The sequence below is a fragment of the Triticum aestivum genome, chromosome 1D (genome assembly GCF_018294505.1).
Source record: "Triticum aestivum cultivar Chinese Spring chromosome 1D, IWGSC CS RefSeq v2.1, whole genome shotgun sequence".
NCBI classification, from domain to species: domain Eukaryota; kingdom Viridiplantae; phylum Streptophyta; class Magnoliopsida; order Poales; family Poaceae; genus Triticum; species Triticum aestivum.
Window position 1 is genome coordinate 460,532,594 of NC_057796.1, and position 21,935 is coordinate 460,554,528.

General features: G+C 47.9%; 3 protein-coding genes and 1 long non-coding RNA gene across 4 annotated transcripts; 2 read left to right on the forward strand and 2 right to left on the reverse strand.

Moving 5' to 3' along the window:
• Nucleotides 1–816: 816 nt before the first annotated feature.
• On the reverse strand, nucleotides 817–5,243 carry LOC123175432 (uncharacterized). The gene is made up of 14 exons (XM_044590208.1): nucleotides 5,208–5,243; nucleotides 4,899–5,085; nucleotides 4,690–4,811; nucleotides 4,267–4,590; nucleotides 3,933–4,060; nucleotides 3,459–3,526; nucleotides 3,024–3,080; nucleotides 2,826–2,891; nucleotides 2,572–2,724; nucleotides 2,370–2,500; nucleotides 2,025–2,291; nucleotides 1,749–1,879; nucleotides 1,119–1,166; nucleotides 817–1,010 (listed from the first exon to the last, which is right to left on the reverse strand). The coding sequence occupies exons 3-14, from the start codon at nucleotides 4,780–4,782 to the stop codon at nucleotides 926–928; spliced, it is 1,551 nt and encodes a 516-aa protein (XP_044446143.1). The 5' UTR covers nucleotides 4,783–4,811; nucleotides 4,899–5,085; nucleotides 5,208–5,243; the 3' UTR covers nucleotides 817–925.
• Nucleotides 5,244–5,594: 351 nt separating this feature from the next.
• LOC123182943 (uncharacterized) lies at nucleotides 5,595–7,214 on the reverse strand. Its single transcript, XR_006492376.1, has 5 exons — nucleotides 6,956–7,214; nucleotides 6,400–6,695; nucleotides 6,172–6,290; nucleotides 5,810–6,079; nucleotides 5,595–5,726 (listed from the first exon to the last, which is right to left on the reverse strand). It is a non-coding gene; the product is annotated as an uncharacterized lncRNA (long non-coding RNA).
• LOC123182942 (thymidine kinase) lies at nucleotides 7,207–10,872 on the forward strand. The gene is made up of 4 exons (XM_044595643.1): nucleotides 7,207–7,921; nucleotides 8,599–8,743; nucleotides 10,006–10,127; nucleotides 10,318–10,872. Exons 1-4 carry the CDS (start codon nucleotides 7,587–7,589, stop codon nucleotides 10,571–10,573), a joined length of 858 nt encoding a protein of 285 aa, XP_044451578.1. The 5' UTR covers nucleotides 7,207–7,586; the 3' UTR covers nucleotides 10,574–10,872.
• A 7,388-nt stretch (nucleotides 10,873–18,260) lies between these two features.
• On the forward strand, nucleotides 18,261–21,454 carry LOC123175448 (uncharacterized). The gene is made up of 2 exons (XM_044590209.1): nucleotides 18,261–18,662; nucleotides 18,745–21,454. Exon 2 carries the CDS (start codon nucleotides 18,757–18,759, stop codon nucleotides 21,310–21,312), a length of 2,556 nt encoding a protein of 851 aa, XP_044446144.1. The 5' UTR covers nucleotides 18,261–18,662; nucleotides 18,745–18,756; the 3' UTR covers nucleotides 21,313–21,454.
• The last annotated feature ends 481 nt before the right edge of the window (nucleotides 21,455–21,935 follow it).

Here is a 21,935-nt window from a genome sequence, read left to right on the forward strand (position 1 = left end):
GGCGCGGTTGGAGCTAGTGCTTGTGGCCGGTGGAGCTTTTTCATCCCCAATCTCTTTTCTCGGCGCGGACGACAGCCTGGGGGTGGTTTCTGGCAGCAACAAGCCTACGGGGTGGCGGAAGGGTCTTGGCTATCAATTCTGGCAACAGAGCCGGTCATCGGTGGCGATGGCGGCACGTGGGGGCGGTAGCGGCGGGAAGGACGCAGCTGCAGGGGGGGGGGAGAAAGAGGCGCGCAACTTTTACTCGGCCGCGCAAGCGTCGTGTATATTTAGGCGGCTTGGAGGGCATTTCCGGCGCAAGAGTAAAAATTATACTCATAGATTTTAGGAGTTCGGATAGGCGTGGCATAGAGGAGTAAAACCGAAATTTACTCCTTTATAGATTTGGGATCGGCTAGAGTTGACCTTAGTGTCCTAGAGTACATTGTCACTTCTGGTACTTTGTTTTTCATGTTTGCACATTTAGCAATTCGACATCTTATTTGGATTAGTGTTGTGCCAATAAGTTTTCGATCAAGTTTTCCGTGATGGGAGGCGGCGATATATGTTTTTGTTTCTTTTTGGTTTTGAGAACAAGATCCAGGCATGCTAACACTATAGCTGAGCCGGGCCTGGGATTTCATCTCTTGTTCCTCTGGTTCATTCTGAAACCTGACAATGCTTCATAATTGACCTTGTCAAAGAATGTTCCCATGATTTACCTGACGACAATCATTTGCAGATTGAGTTAATCTTGTACCCCTATAGATCTGCGTTGGCTCTCAATCACTGATTGTTTGTTTGAATTTCAACAGCATCGTATCATCTAAAAACTAGGGGTCCGGCAGTACAACACTTGAGAACCATCATCCAAAGCCTGACAAAACCATCCACCTCCTAAGCCAAACAAAATACAAGCACAAAATAAAACACACATTTTAGTATTTTACTCCAACTCAAAGCTTGCAGGAGGGCGCGGGGGTTCGGGGTAACGACTCGGATAAACCCAGTAGGCGTCGGGCACGGGCCAGCTGTGTGTTGATGAAACAAAAAATCCCAAGTCAGAAAGCTCAACAATTTATCTGCGTGCAACACAATGAAAATGTATTGAGACAGGTCGCAAGGATGCAAGGACCTACCTGTGAAATTCAGACTCTTCTGTAGCCTCGACAGCAGCAGCAGCAGTCCTACAACAGATTCATCAAATTTGTTTCTATTAGCATATACAAAGATAACAGGGTTAGACAGATATGTATGATGCGGTACGTTAATATTGTTAGTTATTACCACTGAACTAATATTGTTATAATTTCTAAGAAAGATGAGGAGACCTATGTAACTTTAAATCAATTCAGTGAGTGCAAAATTAAGTAAAGAGGACACATGGCTTTCTAATTCAAACTGCGAGTAACAAATCAAAGATGATAGACTAACAACCAGTCTGATCCAAATTCAGTAACTGTCGGTTGGATTTAACTGCAGAAGATCAAAAGGATCTTGCAAGCCCACTCCCCCAGCACACGAATACTGTACATCAATAGCACTTGGAGCAGTTGCACCAGACTTAAAAAAGAAAATTATCAGGAGTATTACAATTTTTTTTTTTTGAAAAACACATATCTTTATTCATTTGCAATAACAAGCATCGTTTATGAGGATTGGTACAATTTCACTCAAAGGCTCCTCAAACCAGTCAAAAGTTGAAGAAGCTAACTTAGCAAATGAATATACAGGAGTATTACATGAATATACAGGACACGCATACATACCGTTTTGCATCAAAACGCCTGATGACTTCCAGGATTATATCCCTTGGCAGATAAGGAGTTTGTTCCATGTCATAGAAGTTCATGCCAACAAAGTTCCCATCAAAATCAACAAGGGGCCCTCCAATCCCAGCCTGTATATACATGCACAACAACCAAGTTGAAACAAACGATTAAATAAGGGGAATAAAATCATATTGTGTAGTTCATGCTTTCATGAAACTATTTATCTCCAACATGCAGGAAAGACATAATTAAGAAAAGTCAGCAACAGTGTACCTTGGTAATTGTACAAGTGGACATCCGAAGCTCTTTGCAATCAAATCTGCTACTTTCACCAGTCACAGCCCCGTTCGTGGCCATTAACTCGCCTGATTCGAAGGCGCGCCCTAGAGCTACTACCTCATCAGTTTTAGATGGTTCATCAAGGTTTGCCGCACAATAACTGCAGGCACCCTCGATGCTGACAATAGCTGCATTATAGTGCAAGTCATAATGTTGCAATGTCCCGTCCACACGTCTTTCGCTCCAAAGGCACACTTCAATCTACAATAATGAAGTGGGACATAATGAGTAGCACCTCAAATGAACAAAAACAAGGAAATAATGACCAGCGGCACCAACCTTCAATCCAGGATGAATGTTGTTTTCTTCACCAGAAGTTCTAACTAAACTTGCTGAAATCAGAACTCTTGCAGTGGATCCATCGCACACTATAATTACACCTGTGCAAGCAAAATGCTTTCTTCTTTTCTCTGCATTAACAAGTGACCAAGTAAGGGAAAAGAAATATTTGAACCTAATGAGCTTACAACAGTACAATCACCCTTGTCGTGCTCCCCAGTAGAATCATATTCTACGATGAATGAAGCAAGTGCCACAACACTTAGAGACATCTTTGAAGCAACTGTCCTGGTTGGTTCACTCCAATTACCGTTGCCGAATTCATCGTCAAAACCCTCTTTCAAGTACATGCCATCTGGTTAAATAAGCATGGCACATCAGTGGATTTGCCAAAACAAAGCTGTCAAAATTTGAAACAGCCGGGAATAGTCCTCACGGTGGATACAAACTACTCACCATCAGCAAACTTTGGCAAGGGATGACCAGCAGTCCTTAGCATCTCATTTGCTCTATCCTTAAAGTCTGGTACATCAGGTTGAAGCGATCCATGACAATGCATTAGTAGTGATCAGCATAATCAAAGTAAATTCTGGTGCAACAAAGGTGAAGCAATTCACCATGCAACTGCTGGCAAAATCGAAAGCACCCACTCACCATCACCGGAAGCAGGCCAGGGAGCAAGTATACGTTCAAGTTGGTCGTCAGTGAGTTCTGCTACAGGGTGAAACAATTAGTGATCCGATGATGATTAAAAGCTTAGTAATAGCCATTGTTCGGAAGATTGTAATTTGATGACTTGCTAGTTATAGTTAGCATAATAAATAGGATAATCATGATACTGTAGATGACATTATGAGTGAACTGCTTGGATCTCCCTTTTGGTTCAGGGCTGAATGTGTGTTAGTATATCCATGCACTAGTGTGAACTGGCTAGCAGACCATGTGTTAGTATGATTAAATCCATTAACTTAAACTAGCCTTGTGCAGGGCATGAGAACCCAAATATAATTATTTGCAACTAACATTAGAAAATGATAAAGAACTGCCAGCTAGTGCATATAGTCTCAAGGGTGATTGTGCTTAGCTTACCTTTCGGACTGTCGCTATAAGATTCTTCTGTCTCATCTGTACAGCGATGATCTTCTTCACTTGCAGCCCTGAATGTAGTAATTGATGCAAAATTGAAGGGTCACCCTCAGGCAGATATCAAATAACTAGAACAAGTGAATGGCCATGATCGAAAAAACAGAGTTTGCAAAAAAGGATAAAATAAAATGAGAAACACGGTTCTAAAGGTTCATTTTCAGGCATGAACGTCAAATAACTAGAACAACTGAATGTCCATGATCGGAAAATACTGAGTTCACAACAAAATAAAAATATCGAACATGAGCAACACAGTTCTGTAACAAGAACAACACAGTGTGACATACACGAATGGATGCAAGAATAAATAATAACAACATTGCAAGAAAATGAACAGCCAATTTACATGTTGTAACAACGAAGGAGGACTATAAAAGTTGTTCGGCATAAGTGTTGGAACTTGGAACACAATCTTACCAGAACATCTCAAGCCCAAGGAGGTCAAAAATTAGATTACTTGGTAGGAATGGAGTTATTTTCCCGCCATAGTAGTTCATTCCAACAATATTCCCATCACAATCAACAAGTGGTCCTCCACTGGCAGCCTAGCACATAAAATAATTTGACACTCAGATTAGCACAAAAATGAATCAATACCACACAGGGTTTTTTTTTTTTTGCAGCTCTTGGGGCATCAGAAAGTTCACTGCACATAAAAACGATAAATGACATGCCACTAATATTATGAATTCACTGTACAATTGTTGACTTCAACTATGTAGAAAAATCAGAAGGAACATCAACAGTGCACCTCGGTGATTTTGCATGTGGAAAAATTAAGCTCTTTGTCTTGAATTGCACCAGTCAGTGGCAAATTAAGCTCTTCGTTTTGAATTCCACCAGTCAGTGACCCTCTGGTGTACACTAATTTGCCTGAGTCGAAGCACCGCCTTACAGCTAATACCCCGGCCACCGAATCAACTTGCATGTTGTCATCGAGACATGCTACACGAAGATTATGTGAGCGCAGGAAGTGCAGCAAGGAATTGGTGCCGACAACGGCGAGATCGCAAAAGGACGAATGATAGTTGAGCCACCCATCTACCACTTTGCCATTTGGAAGGCGCACCTTGATCTGTAACGATACAGCAAAAGCAACACACATGTTTAATGCATAGCCATTACCAATACCCTAAGCAAGCAGGCAAAGCGCAGAAATATCGGCAGCACAAACCGTCAATGCGCTCCAGTGTTTGTAACCTACTGATCCAAACAAACTTCCCGTGGTCAGAAAAGAGGCCCAAGGCAGTTTGCTGTGAATAACCATGCCTGTGCATTCAGATTGCAATGCCTCTCCTGCATAAGAAAATAATTATTTCAGTCATTAACTACTGGTGGTTAAATACATACACAGAAAATGTGCATATATGGTGGTATAATCACCATCAAATGAAGCAAGGGAGACAATGCTTGGAGACAACTTTGAAGCGAGTTCTTGACTGAGGTCACACCATTCGACATCAGCCTCGTGGATAGGAGATGCATGAGGTTCATGGTTCTTATCTTCACTTTGCCTCACTTGAGCCGTTTCGACACGAGCTACCTATAATGGAATCTGCGTTGGAGGTACCTATAAGGGACGAGAGGCTGAACTGAAACACACTGACTTCATATATGTACACTTCAGCGCGAATTGATTAACAGACCTATGTTAGTATAACCATTAGGAAAGAGTGGTTGTGCTTAGCTCACCTTCTGAACTGAAGCTCGATGGTGCGGGCTCCAAACAGTCCCTGCAGTAGAAACTAGTAAATTTTATCAAATGCAAATAGTCTTTTTTTTTTGCAGGATGTATTTGGTTTCAGTCCCAACTAACTGGCACAACCAATATTTTGGCATGACGACCAAAGCAAAGGCATGTCCAAATTTTTGGTAAGTTGATGTTGTTTGGATTATATTTTGGCCAAATTGCTAGGTTTCTAATTGGTTTGTAGCCAGTCCAAAGAACAATCAAATCAGGCTGGGCAGCCATTTTTTGTACAGCCAGCTTTGGTTGTGAACCAAACACATTCATAGACTTCATTATGCGTTCTGTACTTTTCACCGGTGCGATTAAAGGATTGAAGTATAGATGACATACCGTATCCCAACTTTGCACAGACATTTATAAATTTGATTGATTGGTACGAATGGGGTTATCCCTTCTTCCGTACAGAGGTTCATCCCAACAATACTCCCATCAACTCCAACAAGAGGCCCACCTCTTCCAACCTAGCCAGCACAAAAAATAGCCTGTGATGCTTGCCTCAAAGGAGAGGGTTAGAAAACTCAAGGCAGAGAAATCGACGGCGCACCGCAGTGATTTGGCACGTGGACCGTTCGCCCTCGAGTCCACTTGGACTGTCAGCCAGCATCCCACGGATGACCGATAATTTGCCTGTCTTGTACCGACAACTAATAGCAAACAGGTCACCGGAAGACTCATCGACTTGAGTTCTGTCACGGATACGTGCTGCACAAAGATGAGGGTAGGGCCCAATGGTCACAACAAGCATAGCGGGAGTCGCGCTGTAATATTGCAGATGTGCCTTCGCCGCTCTCCTGTTTGGTAGACGCACTTTGATCTGCAGTGATACGACAAGAGACAATGTGCATGCTGCTGAAAAACAAGATATGCAAGCGATGGAATGCAAAATTTAAAATTGGCAGCACCAACCTGGCATCCAGGGAGAAAAACTGAGTCTCTAGTAACCAGATCTATAGATGTGAGGAAAGATGTAGCGTATTGATCGCTTTCGACAACTATGCCCGTGCATCGAGAATGGATCCCTGTACCTACACAAGGGCACGGTCACCGCAGCTTCGGTCATGATGATGAATAAACATGCTACAAAGATGGAGAAGCAATTTGCACATATAATAGTAGTACTACTACTACGATCACCGTGATACGATACGAGCGGGACGATGCTCAAAGCCAGCTTCGAAGCGGATTCCTCGCTGAGCCCTCCTTTGATCAGATCTTTTAACGCTTCGTTCCGATGCGAGTCTCCTAGTTGACAGAAGCATTATATATTTATATATATGTGAAGGCTCTGAACAAAAATCTGTAGAAATAAGCGCGGCAGAGAAGGATTGGCAAGAGGTGGCTCACTGGCCCTCTGGCCCAGCTTGCGTGTTTCCTGCCTTGGACTTGAGCTCGCTCTGCTGCTTCTCTTGACTTTCAGCATGTCTCCGGCCCTTGAGAAAAAGGGAAATTCAATATTTAAGCCATTGAGATACTCGGTACATTATGATTTTCTTTTTGAAACAGTTACACAATCATCTCGACGTCACAAGAGCCATGCTGCTAACTCCAAATTAACCAGGATAGTATATATACAGATTAATAAGTGGAAGGGCATGCAGATGAGGAGGAACGGCCGGAGTTGAGAGAGAGATGGGCATCATCGTTCTGGGGTACAGGAGGAGAAGAGAAGAGAAGAGAAGATGGGGCTTACATCATGCCGTCCGCCGTGCTCCTCTGAGCCAGGTCGCCGGCCGCCGGAGGGCGCGCTCCTTGCCGGCTGCTGCGTGCGGGGCGGAGTTACGTTTTTTTTTTGAGAAAAAATAGGGCAGAGTTTCGTGAGGGCCAACCTGGGCCGTGGCCCGCCAAAGCAAGCCTTCTTGGAGCAGAAGAACAACTCGTTCCTAGGCCCAAGCCCACACCTGTCACAGAGTTCGACGAGATAGCAGCCCAGCGCCCCGCGCCCAGGAGCTCACAACCCTCGCAGCACTCAGCACACCGCAGCCGCCGGCCGGCCGCCGCCCCACGGGTGACCGTCACGCCGCCGCCCACCGTCCACCGTCCACCGGCGCACGCCAGCCGCCGCCCACGGCCACCCCTATAGATTCGGAGACCGGCTCGCCTCCCCGTCACCATCCATCCACGCGTTCCCCTTCCCACCTCCCCCGCCAGGCCAAGCCGCCGCCACCCTTCCCCGTCGTCCCGCCAAAACCCTAGCGAAAAATTCCCCATTCCCTCCACGAAAGATTCAAACCCCGCCCACAATTTTCAATCCTCCTCCCGCCGGACCCGATCCCACCCCCACCTACCCACCCGAGAAAACTACCCATTAAAATCCCTCCCGGATGCGCTCCATTTCTTCCGCCATGAGGTCGCTCCTCCTCTCCGGCCCCTCCTCCCCCGCCTTCCTCCCCCGCGCCACCGCCCTCTGCCCGCTCCTCTCGCTCCCTTTCCGGCCGGATCTTTCCCGCCCCAGGCCCCTCGCCCCCCCGGCTCGGTCTCTCTCTAAGAAGGCAGCGCCGACGGCGGCGGCGGCCAGGACTCGGTTAGACGGCCGTGTTCCGGCGATGGAGGCCCGGGAAGCGCAGTCCGGCGAGATTCACGTCATCGTCGGCCCCATGTTCGCTGGCAAGACCACCGCGCTTCTCCGCCGTGTCCAGGCCGAGGCCGGCACCGGCAGGTACTCACCCCCGTCCAGTCTCCCCTCTCTTGTTTACTGATTCATTTCGCTGACTGCCAGTGAACCCCGGTTCCTGTCAGTCAGTCAGGGTTTCTGATAAGACCAAAGAAAAATCAACGCTCAGAAGAGTGTGTATTAAGCCAAGTACTCCCTCCGTAAACTAATATAAAAGCGTTTAGAATACTAAAGTAGTGATCTAAACACTCTTATATTAGTTTACAGAGGGAGTAGTATATAATACTAATCTCCTTCTTATATAAATCTAATTGTCAATAGCTTGCATAGAAAACTGGTGGCCTGTCAGAGGTTCGCTGGTCACTGATGGAATAATTCATGATCTTGGCTAAGTATATAATAACTAATCCTCTTCTTAGTATAACTCTAATTGTCAATAGCTTGCATAGAAAACTGGTGGCCTGTCGGAGTTTCACTGGTCAGTGATGGCATAATCAATGATCTTAGCACACTCAAACTGATATTTTCTTTCTTTCTGAAAAGGCTGTTATGTTATGAGTGATTTTCTTAGTCAGCAAGAAGATTGTTATTGGAGAGATTTTGATGAAAAACAATGCTTCTTGCTCTTTCTGTCTCCTGAATTCCATGCTTTTTGACTTCACCATTTATGTGGGACAATTCGTTGTGGTAGAATTTTGACATCTTTGCCCCTTGCAATACAGGACTGTGGCACTCATAAAGTCTGACAAAGACAATCGATATGGATTGGATTCTGTTGTGACCCATGACGGCACAAAGATGGCATGCTGGGCTCTACCCGAGCTTTCAACTTTCCAAGATAAACTAGGGAGAGAGGCTTATGATAAGGTGTGTCAAACACTTTCAGCCTTCAATTTGGTTAATCATGCTGTGCACTGTGAATTACTACTGCCATGCAAATATTCTAGTGGTTTGAATGGATGCTTCAAACATCACTCTGCTATTGTTTGGTAGCCTTATTTCTCGCGCAATTTATCGTTTCTTGCACAAAAATTATACCTTTACAGTGCTTTCTCAACAAGGTAGAAAAGAGAGTGATCTAGATTGTTGCTATCTGTGCTTGTGCTAGCAGTGAATTCATAAAAGTAAATGTGCCATCAAGCATTATTTGAAAAGGAGATCTGTATGTCTATGCAAAATGCTATAATTTGGACCTGCCCAGATGGAAAAGTTTAATATTGGAGTGGTAGTTGTATGATCTTGGGGTGCGTTTGGTTGGATGCCACTATAATGCACAGTTAAGTTAGCGAGCTTTTACTTTGTTATGCTAATGTCTAGTTCTCCGAACTTGTCATGTTTCACCTCGTTTGACATATAACCCACATTTCAAGGTCAATTTATTTTGTCACACTGAGGAAGGTGAATCCACCCAGTCTGTGGCTACGAAAGTTGCTTTTGGTCTTGGCCTGAAATAGTAGTACTGCTCCTGTTTTCCATTTAGCTGAGATTTGTGAATAAAGAAGTGAACATTGAGTAATTGTGGCAAGGTAGCTGACTGGAAAACTTGCTGCGTCCAATCAAAATATGTTATGGTTGACTTTTCATGGTTGCTGGTAGCCATTTGTTTTTCAATAATATATTTGCAAGCCTGTAGAAATTGCCAAATGTACTTGTGTTTATTTGAACAGTCTATGCCTGAGAAGCCATTACTGATCAAACAACAAAAAATTCGATCTACAAGCATCCTATGTTGAAAATTGACGAGCTTGTATTCAGAGGACCTAGTTTTGTCACATGATAGCAGGAGGCAGTTGTCATGCTTAGTGTTCATCTACTTACCTGATTTAGTAAATTGTCAATGATATGGATTGACTAGCTAATCTGTTATTCAGCCATTCTTAAAAAAAATCTGTTTGTGTGCGAACTTTCTTTTATCTGGTTATCATCACAACTTATCGTACAGTTGCTACGTGAGATGGTACCACCTCCTATCTGTACCGTTGCTGTGGGAATTGGCCTGGAAGCTTTAGCCAGCCAACGCTGGTTGAGATAAGAGCTGTTAGTTTTTTCATGTCATTGTGTAGCATGGTGGTATTGAAGCTGTTGGATTTGGTTGTCTGTAAGAATCTCATCAAAATTTGCTGCTACAGGTAGATGTCATAGGTATCGATGAAGCCCAGTTCTTCGATGATCTTCATGATTTTTGCAGCAAAGCTGCTGATCATGATGGAAAAATCGTTGTGGTTGCAGGGCTAGATGGTGATTACAAAAGGTACTTGCTGAATGATTTATCTCGTAAAACTTATTTAGTTTCCCTATGACTTGGCCATTTGCTGAATCTCTGTACATCCCCTAAAAGGCTGTTAAATAGATAAAATCATCCAAATGGTCCATATTTCATTCAGAAGGTATTGCAATTTTTCTTATCATGCCTACTGTTTGATGATTGAGTTGTTTCACAGGAACAAGTTTGGCTCAGTACTGGACATCATTCCCCTGGCTAACTCGGTCACCAAGCTAACAGCACGGTGTGAGCTGTGCGATCGCCGGGCGTCCTTCACATTGAGGAAGACACAGGAAACCAGGACCGAACTCATTGGTGGAGCCGATGTGTATATGCCTGTGTGCAGGCAGCACTACTTGGACGGGCAGATTGTCATCGAGGCCACAAGGATTGTTATGGATATTGAAAGATCCACGGAAGTAGCTCGCTGCTAGTTAGGGGTGTGTGTGGCTTATCCAGAATATCCCTCTCTTCAGTGTGTCATTCATCCAACAGCGTGTTGAGATGTGCTACCAGTGTGTACCTGTTATTGATCATCTGTGGCAGCATGCCAGCCTGAGTTTCAGATTATGAGGCGTTGCCATATTACCATAGGAGAACTTAATTAAGTTGCGATTTGAGCAGATTGTAAATATTTACCAGTTGGGAATGTTGGTGCAAATAGCTCTTCTTTTAGAATACCCACCTGTTGCGACACAATGGGTTATAATACAGTTTCTGGCTGGGAAGGGAATGCTTAGTAATATGCGTTTGTTGGTTACAAACATTGGTTGGCATGAAATTGTTTGTCTCTATGAGGTAGAATGAGAAACTGAAGAGGTAACAAATGGTTATGTATTTATTTGTGAGCATGTCTTATACACTGTAATTTGGATGCTCCAGTTTGGAAATATTGTGTGTGCAGAAACAATCTTTTGGTATACACATCAAGTGTTAGTCGAAATGACACGATCTGCACAGCTTAGGTTACCTTACCTTTACCTTTGGTTGGACCCAATTCTGCACAGCTGTTCTGCTATCCGTTTTGCCTCGAGCTGTGCTTGCGTTTGTGACTGGTGATGATAACGCAGTGCCGTAGTGCTATCTAGTACTATTCTGTCCCACAATATAAGACGTTTTTGCTTATATTATGAGATAGAGGGAGTATTTAACAAGATTGCAAGAATTATGGAGCAGAGGGAGTACATTTTTGCTACGTTTTGCTAGGTATAGACATAGCTGTGTTTGCTTCGAACGTAGTTGTTTGCACGTTCAGAATGTTGTGTGATGACTCGAATTTACATTAACTTTCTGCTGTGGCAGTGTGGATCTATCACTTGAGAGAGCGGCTTCATCTTGGAAGCAAGGAGTCCATTTTGCTTCCAGCATAAGTGGTCCCAATGTTGAACTACTCTGATCAAAGCCCCAGCGTTGGCTGCTGCTCCTTTCTTTGTGCGGGTTTTTTGTCCGATATTGTTTTTCTGTTAGAACTCAGGATTCCTTGACTGTATAATTTTCTTTGTCAATTTGTTTCGAGCTGATGATGTAAATGTCGAAGACGGAACAATGTAAACTTTTTACCAAATCAATCAGTTTTGCAGTCTTTGCACTTGTCACTGAAATCAATAGTACGGGTATATGTATCTACACATTGGAAAAATGATGTGTAGCCCAATGTATCAGCTACCTAAAAGAAAATCATCAGCAACAAATTTTTTTAAGAGTATCAGCGACGACTTGGTACCAAACAAGTATTATAGTAAAACCAAAAAGGAAAAAGAAAAACGAGTGCTAGCAGACGCTGGGCCGACCGAGTCTGGCTGTGAGTGGGCTTCGAATTCATTTTCCTGTGACCCGCCACGCTCCCACGCATTTCCCCCAAAACCGCCGCCGCCCACCTCTGGTCTCAAAAAATGCCCTCTCCGATCGCGTCGGCTCCGGCGGCGGCGGCCTAGCGCTGGGCGTCGACGCCAGCCGCCTCCTCCTCCTCGCGTGCTCTTCCATCCCCGCCGCATAAACCGCCAGCCATGGGGGTGGAGGCAGACGCTACTGGTTCTAAGTCGAGGAAGAGGAAAGCAAGAACACACGAGGGGGACGTCGCGGAACCTACATCGGAGGACCGTGGACAGCCCCTTCCCGGATCGGATGCAAACGGAGGAGGCGCCGGCGTCGACCGCATCAGCGACCTCCCCGACGAGGTCCTCGGGGACATCGTCTCGCTCCTCCCCACCAAAGAAGGCGGCCGCACCCAGGTCCTCGCCTCCCGGTGGCGCCACCTCTGGCGCACCGCCCCGCTCAACCTCGACCACCGCTCCTTCTTACACGACGAGGAGGGCCTCGATGTCATCATATCGCGCGTCCTCGCCGCCCACCAGGGCCCCGGCCGCCGCTTCTCCGGCCCCGTCTACCACCTCGCCGGCGACCGAGCGGATGCCTGGCTCCAGTCCCCCGCCCTCAACAACCTCCAGGAGCTCGAGCTGTGCAGCTTCAGCCACAAGTTACCGCGTCCACCGACAACGGTGCAGATGCCGCCCTCGGCCGCCTTCCGCTTCTCCGACACGCTCTATGTTGCCGTCATTGGAGATTGCCACCTTACCGACGACAACATCACTCAGGCGCTTCACTTCCCCAAGCTTCAGAAGCTCGCGCTGCAGCGGGTCAGCATATCCGAATCCTCGCTGCACACCATGATTGCCGCTTGCCCCGCTCTCACTAGTAGAAAAAGGGCTTTAGTCCCGGTTCTGGAACCGGGACTAAATGGTCGTTACTAAAGCCTTCCTCTTTAGTTCCGATTCTTACACGAATCGGGACTAAAGGCCCTCCACCTTTAGTCCCGGTTGGTAACACCAACCGGTACTAAAAAAAATTACGATTTTTTTTGAATTTTTTTATTTTCAAATTTCTGAATTATTTTAACCTCTAATCTCTAATCACTCCTCATCACTGCTCAATTTAACCTCTAATCTCTAATCATCCCTCATCATTCCAAATCATCTAACTTCCCGGACGGTCACCCATCCTCTCACTACTCCAGCCTGAGCACGCTTAATTTCCGGGGTTCTATTCTCCCTCGTTTCCAAGTCTGCACTTGTTGTTTTTCCAACAATAGTAAGATGTCAATCGTATTAACCCTCAGGAATTTAGCTTGAGCATGAAGTCACACATTTCACTGTTTGAGTTTGAAACTATTGTTCTAAAAAACAATAATTATTTAGTAACACTAATATTTCTTGAATAAGTAGTTTGACCATAGTTTGACCACAGTTTGGCCAGATTTGACCAAAATTCAAAAAAACTGAAATAATTATTTAGTAACACTAATATTTCTTGAATAAGTAGTTTGACCACAGTTTGACCAGATTTGACGAAAATTCAAAAAAACTGAAATAATTATTTAGTAACACTAATATTCTTGAATAATTATTTAGTAACACTAATACTTCTTGAATAAGTAGTTTGACCATAGTTTGACCAGATTTAACAAAAAATCAAAAAAAAACAGAAATTTGAGCATAACTTTTTTTCCTTTTAGAATTTGAGGATTCTAAAAATTTGCAAATAGACCGTAGGCTGTCAAAATCGGATGCGAATTTTCGTGCTGAACATTTTGATATATTATACGTTTTTTTCTGACATCGTATGCAAAAGTTATAGCCGTTTTACATTTTCCCTACACTTTTTGCAAAACATGTCCAAATTTAAGTTTTAAAATTTTCCTAACTAGTACATGTAGTAACATAACTACATCTGGAAGGATTTTAATTTTTGAAGTTTTTATCATTTTCTTTTGCTTTTTACAAAACTGAAAAGGCGATCCACGGCGCGGGGGGGGGGGGGGGGGGGGGGAAATGGGACCTTTAGTACCGGTTCGTGCCATGAACCGGTACTAATGCCTCAAACCCCATTAGTACCGGTTGGTGGCTCGAACCGGGACTAAAGGTCTAACCTTTAGTACCGGTTGGTGCCACGAACCGGTACTAATGGGCATCGCACCCTTTAGTCCCGGTTCGTGGCACCAACCGGGACTAAAGGTCCCATTTGAACCGGAACTAATGCCTGTACGGTGCCCTAGCCGCTCGAACCGGGATTAATGCTCACATTAGTCCATTAGTCCCGGTTCGTAATGCAACCGGGATTAATGCTCTTTTCTGGCCGAACCAAAGCCCTGTTTTCTACTAGTGTCTGGAGTGCTTGCTTATTCAGAATAGTGGCGGTTTCCATTGTGTCAGAATCAACTCCATTAGCCTTAGAAGCATTGGTGTGAGCGGTCATAGCAATCGGACAGAGAACAAATTTAAGGAACTCATCGTCGAGAATGCCCCTTGCCTTGTCTTGAAAGCTTGCTCACACTTGGTTCATGTGAGTGCCATCTTATATCGGTAATCTCCGCGCCTAAACTGGAGGTCATAGGCTGCCTTTCTACTCATTATGGTATTACAATCTCGTTAGTGTGCCCTTCCTACTTGCTTTCAATGTGCTGCTGAATTACACGTTATCTGCACTTATAGATGGTCTAATGACGTCTTTCATGCTCCATGAAGCAAATGGGTGTCGATCGCCTGACGACGGCGGTGCGCACTGTCAAGATTTTAGCTATTCTTATGCATTCTCTTAGTCTTGATGCTGTTCTTGACTTGATGAGATGCTTTCCGTGCTTGGAAAAGTTGTACATTGAGGTGATACTTCTTCTGTGATGATGGTTCATAGTATTGACTGCTCCCTTGATTCATTTACCGTTCTGAAATGATTGGGTTTTTTTTTTGTTCATTTTCAGTCAAGCGGACCAGGGATTAGCAACCTATGGCGTCGTAAACACCGGACTCTTATAAGATCACTTGACATCCGTCTGAAGACTATTGTATGGAACTATTATCGGGGAATTAAGTCACATGTTGACTTGGCCACATTTTTTGTACTAAACGCTCGCGTGCTAGAATTAATGACTTTTGAGGTTAATGTTGAAGATTTCAACGAGGATTTTTTTGCACAACATCATAAGAAGCTTCAGGTGGATAGTAGGGCCTCAAGAGGTGCTCGGATTCGTTTTACTACCGATTGGTGCTATAATTACCATATGAAGTTTAATGTCCATGATTTGGGCCGAGTTGATCCCTTTGAAAGGACACACCCTTTGGAAGGAGATACCACTTTTGAGCTTTGCTAACTGTTACTCCCGCCGTCCCATAATATAAAAACGTTTTTGACATTAGTCTAGTGTCAAAAACGTTCTTATATTATGGGACAGAGGGTGTTGTTTGTATTATCTCCTTATATCGCAGTTAAGCATGCTGTTCATAATAATATATGTTAGTTCTGTTGAAACCAATTTGTATTCAGCTCGTTTAAGTTTGTATTATCTTGGAACCTTACGGCAGTTAAGCATGCTATATATTCATGATGCTGGTCCTGCTGAAACCAGCTTGATGAGAAAGCACATACACTGTTTTGTGCCCTTGAGTGTCAAGTGTATCCATTAAACCGTTGTATCATTTATGAAGCCGCACGAATTGATATGCTTCTGAGTGTTGGTATCACTCACCTTGTGGTGCTAAAAGTCATGTCAGTCATTAGTTTTTTGCCCCCCTTGCCCAATGGCATGATTTGTGGTTACTTGGACATTCTGAATGTTGCATGATGTCTCTAGTTTGCATCAACTATTTGCACTTCCACTTCCACCTGGGCTTTGTCTTGGAAGCAAGAAATGCATTTTGTTTTCTAATGCTGAAAGTAACTGTGGTGCTAAAAGTCATTGTTTTTTGCCCCTTGCCCAATGGCATGGTTCGCGTGGGATGTGGTTAATTTCTTGCACATTCGGAATGTTGCATGATGTCTCCGGTTTGCATCAACTATTTGCAGTTGGGCTGGGACTTCATCTTGGAAGCAAGAAATGCATTTTGTGTTCCTGACGCTGAACTGCTTTGTTTGGCAAAGTCTGCTCCAGCGTTGGCTGCTGCTCCTCTCCTTGCGCGGCTTTCTAGCCCTCTTTCATTTGCTGTCACAGTTCAGAATTCCTGGATAGTACGTATTAATTTGTTTGTCGATTCGCTTCATGCCGACGATAAATGCGAAGCTGGAACATTGTAAACTGCCACAAACCCCCTCCTCTTGTTTGCTTCCGGTTTATGGAAAAAATACATCGAGAACAGTCCTTGGACAAATACAGACACACATTAGATGACAAAATATGTACGAAGCGTGCAGATGGATGCGGGCGACTTGAGAGTCCGCGCGTTGGAGATGCCTTAATGTGTGGCCATCGTCATTACACAAGTAGCAAGTACACAAATCACACTAGATAGCCGCATCAACTTGAAGGGGATGTAAACCTTTTTTTTTCTCAAGAGTGATTTCAAGTCACGATTGGATGTTTTCAGTCACGGTCCAAACATTTTGCAGGGAAGTGACGGGTGCCCCTAGTCCTCCATCTGCTATGAGAATGTCAAACTTTAAGCAAGGCCTCAGGGCATCTCCAAAGCCGACCCCTAGAACACTCATATCCGTTCGGACGCAGCTATTTGGACGCAACAAGCCATCCAATGACAAACTTCATTGGTCCACTGAGCGGTCCAAACCATAATCTTTTCACAAACCAGAACCAAATGAGGGGGGATTTTGCGGGAGTCCGGACACAAGCCATGTAGAATCCGACACCCAGTAACCCATCCAAAACTAAGGCGGAGCCTGCGCTTGTAGATGGCCGCATTGTTTCTGCGGCAAAATCCCCCACTCTCCTCTTTCATCCCGCCACTCTTCATCCAATTCCCGCCTTTTTTCGCAGCCGCTGATGCTTGGACCCACAGGAGAAGCTGCCGGAGATGGCGGTGGTGCAGGATCCTACGATCACGCTCGTCCGGAAGATCAACTCGGAGATAGGTGAAATTGTTGCCTCAAAACGAAAGCAAAGACGACACCGCTCAAGAAGCAGAAGGCCGACGGAGGCGAAGGTGGAGTGGTGGTGGACGTGGAGGTGGAGGACGTGGTGGGGGCCGGAGCCTGGGATGTGCGGCCCTGCTGACGTTGCCGAACCGTGCAGATACCACCATGGCCGGAGCATTATAAAGCTTCATACTACTACGCCTCCAAATAGGCCATGCTTGAAGCTTTGGAGGGGACCTTGCAGATTGACGGTTTAGATGACGACGCAAGTAGGATGGTGCAAGCCGTCCGTTTCAAGAGTTGAAGCAGCAGAAGGAAGAGTTGGCGGCGGGGACAAGGCGGCAGAGGAGAAGGCGACGGCGAAGAAGGAGTTGGCCGAGACGGCGGAGAAGGAGGCAGAGGCGGCGACGACAAATTGAGCATGGAGACTCGGATTGCATGCCTGGCAGGTCCAAAAATCCAATTGTTTGTACGGACTGCCGGATTGATATTCTTTTGTGATCGGGCATGTAAAAACTACGCATACTTATCCCTTTCTGGTTGTGATCCGGTGCGTGCTATGTGATCGAATGGATTTGAATTTCAAAATTGACCATACTGACGGATAGCGTTGAATGGCCGGCTTCCGCATCTGCGTCCGTGGACCGGTTCCCTGTCCGTGGTGTCTGGTTTGGGGGGTTGGAGATACGTGAGTCATGTCGTAGTTTTTATTATCTCTTTAGATTATGGGAAAAGCTTACCTTCAGCCGGTTGATGCATGCGCGAGCGTCCGCCGCTTGCATAGCCGCCAGATCAATCCTGATCAAGTGGACACGCTGGCCACAAGTCAGTCCCGCGCGGCCAATCTTTTTCTTGCAATAAGGGTCGTCGCCGTCATGCTCGGTTGGAGCTAGCAGCTGGTCGCGGGGCTGAGACGGAGGAGGAGCAACAACTCCGGCGAGCACGGCAAGGACTAGTTTCCCCGACGCCGGCGGGAGCGATTTTGCGGTGGTGGGGGCTGGCGCCGCGCTGGGCGCAGCTATATCAGGATGTCGGACAGGGGAATTTGTTTTCGAAACTGAGCGGTTATTCCAGGAAGTAAGCAGGTGGTCACGGGCGTGGTGGTTAGATCTGACAGCTGTCAGAGCGCTGATCCAACGAAGCTCCATGCGGCGGATGTTTCTAATACATCCGCCGGCGGACGCGTAGCGGCTCCCTTAGATTATTCATTCCTAGACTTTTCTTTTGTCTAGAAATACCGAGCTCTTGTTACGGACTCTAGGGATCTAACTAGGGTTTAGTCATTCACAGAAAAAAACACACTAGGGTTTAGTCTCGACGTGGCAGATCAGGACGTCCAATAAATAACGCCCCTCTCCTTCCCCGGAGAAAATCCCGCGAGGAAGAGATCAAGCCCGCCGCCTTCAGCCGAAGATCGAACACACGCCCGAAGAAGATCCACCCTCTGCTTCGTCTCGTCGGTATGGCAACATCCCCACCCCCTTCAATTCAATTTGCTACGATTTGCCGCCTGTATTCTTGTCCTGCTCTTGTCTTCTCTTTTCTGTCGCTCCCGTGTGTTGTGTTACCCGTTTCGCTCGGTAAAGATCGCCGCCGGAGGCCGGACTCGCCTCGACCTGCCCGCAGTGAAGATCTTCCCGGACGCGATCGGTTCCTTCACTCTCCTTGGTAATTAAGCAGGCCCTCGCGTTCTTTCATCGATTCCTTTTCTTGATGCGAACGATCGGATCCGCCTTATTCAAGATCGCAGGGTCACATCACGATGAGTAACGCCGCCATGCCGGACAGCAAGCGTACGAAGGCGGCCGTCATCGTGCCCGGTGTCAGGTCCACGGTTGCGGAGGACAGCATGACGGAGGTGCTGCTGCGGCTCCCCGTCAAGTCCGTGGCCAGGTGCCGCGCCGTCTGCCGCTCCTGGGCCGCGCTGCTCTCCTCGGACGAGTTCTGCGCCCTCTACCGTGCGATCGCCAGGGCGGCGTCGCCGGCGCCCAAGCTGCTGCACTTCTCCCCCACCGCGGGGTTCGACGCCACGGCGGCTTACGCGCGCCCGCTTTCGACGACGAGCCCTACGGACGAGCGGCTGTTCACCCTCGACTACGCCCGCGGCAACCGCGTGGAGGTGCTCACGCCCGCGCCGTGCCACGGCCTCACCCTCCTGTACAACGCCATCGCGAGGGCCTACTACGTCTGCAACGCGGCCACGCGGGCCGTCACGCGCCTGCCGCCGTCGGACGAGGCGGCGCCGGCGCACTGGCGCAGCTGCAGCACCGGGCTGGGGTTCGACGCCCGGACGCGGGAGCACAAGGTGGTGCGGCTGGTCAGAAGGGCGTACCCTCCCCGCGGGCCGCAGCAGGACACGATCAGGTGCGAGGTGTACACACCTGGAGCAGGCGGTGGTAACCGCTGCTGGAGGCCGCCTGCCTCCGGAGGGGTGCCCTTCGGGCTGCGCAGGGCCGCGGCCTCCGCCGTTGCGAACGCGAACGAGCAGAGGCTGACGCCCGTGTTCGCCGGGGGGTTCCTGCACTGGTTGATCGAGCCTCACAACGTCTTCACAAGGCCGAGGTGCGCCATCGTGCTCTTCTCCGTCGCCGACGAGACCTTCGGATGCGTCCGGGAGCCTTACTTCCCGCCACCAGATGTTCGGCCGGATCACCACCTCCCGTTTCCCGGGGGTATAGTCGGCATGCCCCGTCCCGAGGCGCCGGCGGGGCACCTGACGGCGATGGACGGCCAGCTGTGCCTGGTCCGGGACCTCCGCGGCGACCCTTACAACAGCGCTCTCGAGATCTGGCGGCTGCTGGACTACACCTCCGGCGAGTGGTCCCTCGACCATTGGATCGACCTATCATCGCATCCCGCGAGGAGAGAGCTACGCGATCCGCAGACCGTGAGAGTCATCGGCTCCGTCGGCAATGGCGGCGGGCCAGGGGAGAAGAAGAAGATGGTCATCACCACCTGCATGCACAAGGTGCTCGAGAAGTTCGAGAAGAAGGTGCTCACCTACGACCTCGGCTCCCAAGCTCTGGAGACCATCCTTTCAGTCATGGAGACGAACACGTCGTGCAACGGATATGACAAGCCACCTCTTTCGAGGTTCAGCCTATACGAAGAGGGCATGATTGCACCGGTGCACAAGACGGAGGAGGAGATGGCGCTGTCGTCTGCTCCGGCGAAGGCGGCGAGAGAGATCCTGCTCCGCCTCCCGGCGAAATCGGTGGTGCAGTACAAGGTGGTCTGCAAGCAGTGGCTCGGGCTGATCGAGAGCGAGAGCTTCTTCCAGGCGTACTCTGAATACAGGAACATGGGCAAAAGGCCGAAGCTCATGCTCGTCGGCAAGGGCGCCGGCGGGCAGTCGGCCTTCAGCTTCGCCCCCTTCGATCCATGGCTCGGAGCCGGAGAAGCTCCGGCGGCTTCTGGCCATGGCGGCGCGTTGCTCGACGAGAAGGTGGTCTGCTCCAAGCCCTGCCACGGGATGAACCTGGTGAGCACGGCGACGCGCGACTACCTCTACAACCCGGCCACCGGCTTCCACAAATCCTACCCCAATACCAGAATCCCGAGGATGTACGAGGAGGTCGCCGGCAGGAGCGTCGGCCTGACCTTCGACCCGCTGTCGCGCCAGCACGCGCTGGTGGAGATCGTGTACCGCACCAGGGACTTCAGCTCCCGCCATTACTTCGCGGTGAGCGCGATGCGGCGGTGCGGCGACTACGGGCACCACTCCCGGGACTACGTGCTGGCGCCGCCGCCCCTGCCCATGGCGGACGACGCGCCGCCGGCCCGCGTCGGCGGGGCGCTGTACTGGATGAGCGACCCGCGGCTGGGCCGGAGCCGCGAGCGGGCCGTCGTGTCGTTCGACGTGGCCACCAGGGCGTTCGACGTCGTGCCCTGCCCTCCGATCATCGCGGCGTGGAGCGGCACGAGCCCTTGCCGCGCGTCCGTGGCGGAGCTCGGGGGAGCGCTGCATGCCGTCCTCGCGGACCCGGCGGCGAACAGCTTGGACGTGTGGAGGCTGGAGCGCGGCGTCGGCGGCTGGGGCAGGGCGTGCGTGATACGGCTGGACGGAGCGCCGCCGGGGTACGACCTCGGGACGAACGACGTGGTGCCGCTGGCCGTGGACCCGGACGACGGGAGGGTCCTGCTGAGCGCCGGGAGGAGGATCGGGCTGTATGATCCGGCCGAGCAGACGGTTCAGGACCTGCGCTCGCTGGAGGCGATGGAGGATGGAGCGGCGGCGCTGGTTCCGATGGTGTACGAGGAGAGCTTGGCCTGCTATCCTTGCCGCCTGGCCAGAGCAAGACGGCTGTCGCAGAGCTGATACACACGTCGTCGTTATTGTGTGATCTTTCTTAGTGTTCTTTCTCGATCACTATTTAGCAATTCCAGCATCATCATTTAGCTCGGTTATCTTTGTTAATCATTCTTTTATCTTGCTCGATCGAATTTTAGCCAACTATACAACACCGATATTTGATGTGATCTTTCTTGGTGTTCTTCAATCGTTATTGTGTTGTTTTGTGTTTTGCTTCCCGTAAAAGCTCATATGATCTTTAATAACCGGCCAGTGGGAAAAAAAGAGAAAAAAAAGAAAAAAAAAAGAGGGGAAAAAAAAGAGAGAAAAGGGAGCAAAAGGAAACAGAGAAGAAATATTTGCACAGTGCCGGCCGGTTCACAACTTTTGGAATATCTCCTGCTGTTCAAAACTTTTACTTTTTGCATATACATGGTAATTGCTGCCCATCTTCTGCTCTTGGTTGCCATACACTGCGTTTATTCATCACTTATATCTAGCTACATAGAGCTATTATATTTTCATCGGTTTTTACTTGCTCGATTCAGTATCTGGGCTTAGATTATTTTATCTCTTACTAGTCGACTGCCATCACTAGTTAGGAGTTTGAGCAATGATTCAACTTGCATTACTTTTTTGCTAAATTGTGC

Bases quoted from the DNA above. Each gene is read 5' to 3' on its own strand.
- LOC123182942 (XM_044595643.1), top strand. From the start codon at position 7,587: ATGCGCTCCATTTCTTCCGCCATGAGGTCGCTCCTCCTCTCCGGCCCC. The intron at 7,922-8,598 runs GTACTCACCCCC...CTTGCAATACAG, and splicing joins GCCGAGGCCGGCACCGGCAG to GACTGTGGCACTCATAAAGT. The intron at 10,128-10,317 runs GTACTTGCTGAA...GTTGTTTCACAG, and splicing joins CTAGATGGTGATTACAAAAG to GAACAAGTTTGGCTCAGTAC.
- LOC123175448 (XM_044590209.1), top strand. From the start codon at position 18,757: ATGAGTAACGCCGCCATGCCGGACAGCAAGCGTACGAAGGCGGCCGTC.
- LOC123175432 (XM_044590208.1), bottom strand. From the start codon at position 4,782: ATGGTTATTCACAGCAAACTGCCTTGGGCCTCTTTTCTGACCACGGGA. The intron at 3,527-3,932 runs GTAAGATTGTGT...TACTACATTCAG, and splicing joins CTTGGGCTTGAGATGTTCTG to GGCTGCAAGTGAAGAAGATC. The intron at 1,880-2,024 runs GTACACTGTTGC...ATGTATATACAG, and splicing joins CCACTTGTACAATTACCAAG to GCTGGGATTGGAGGGCCCCT.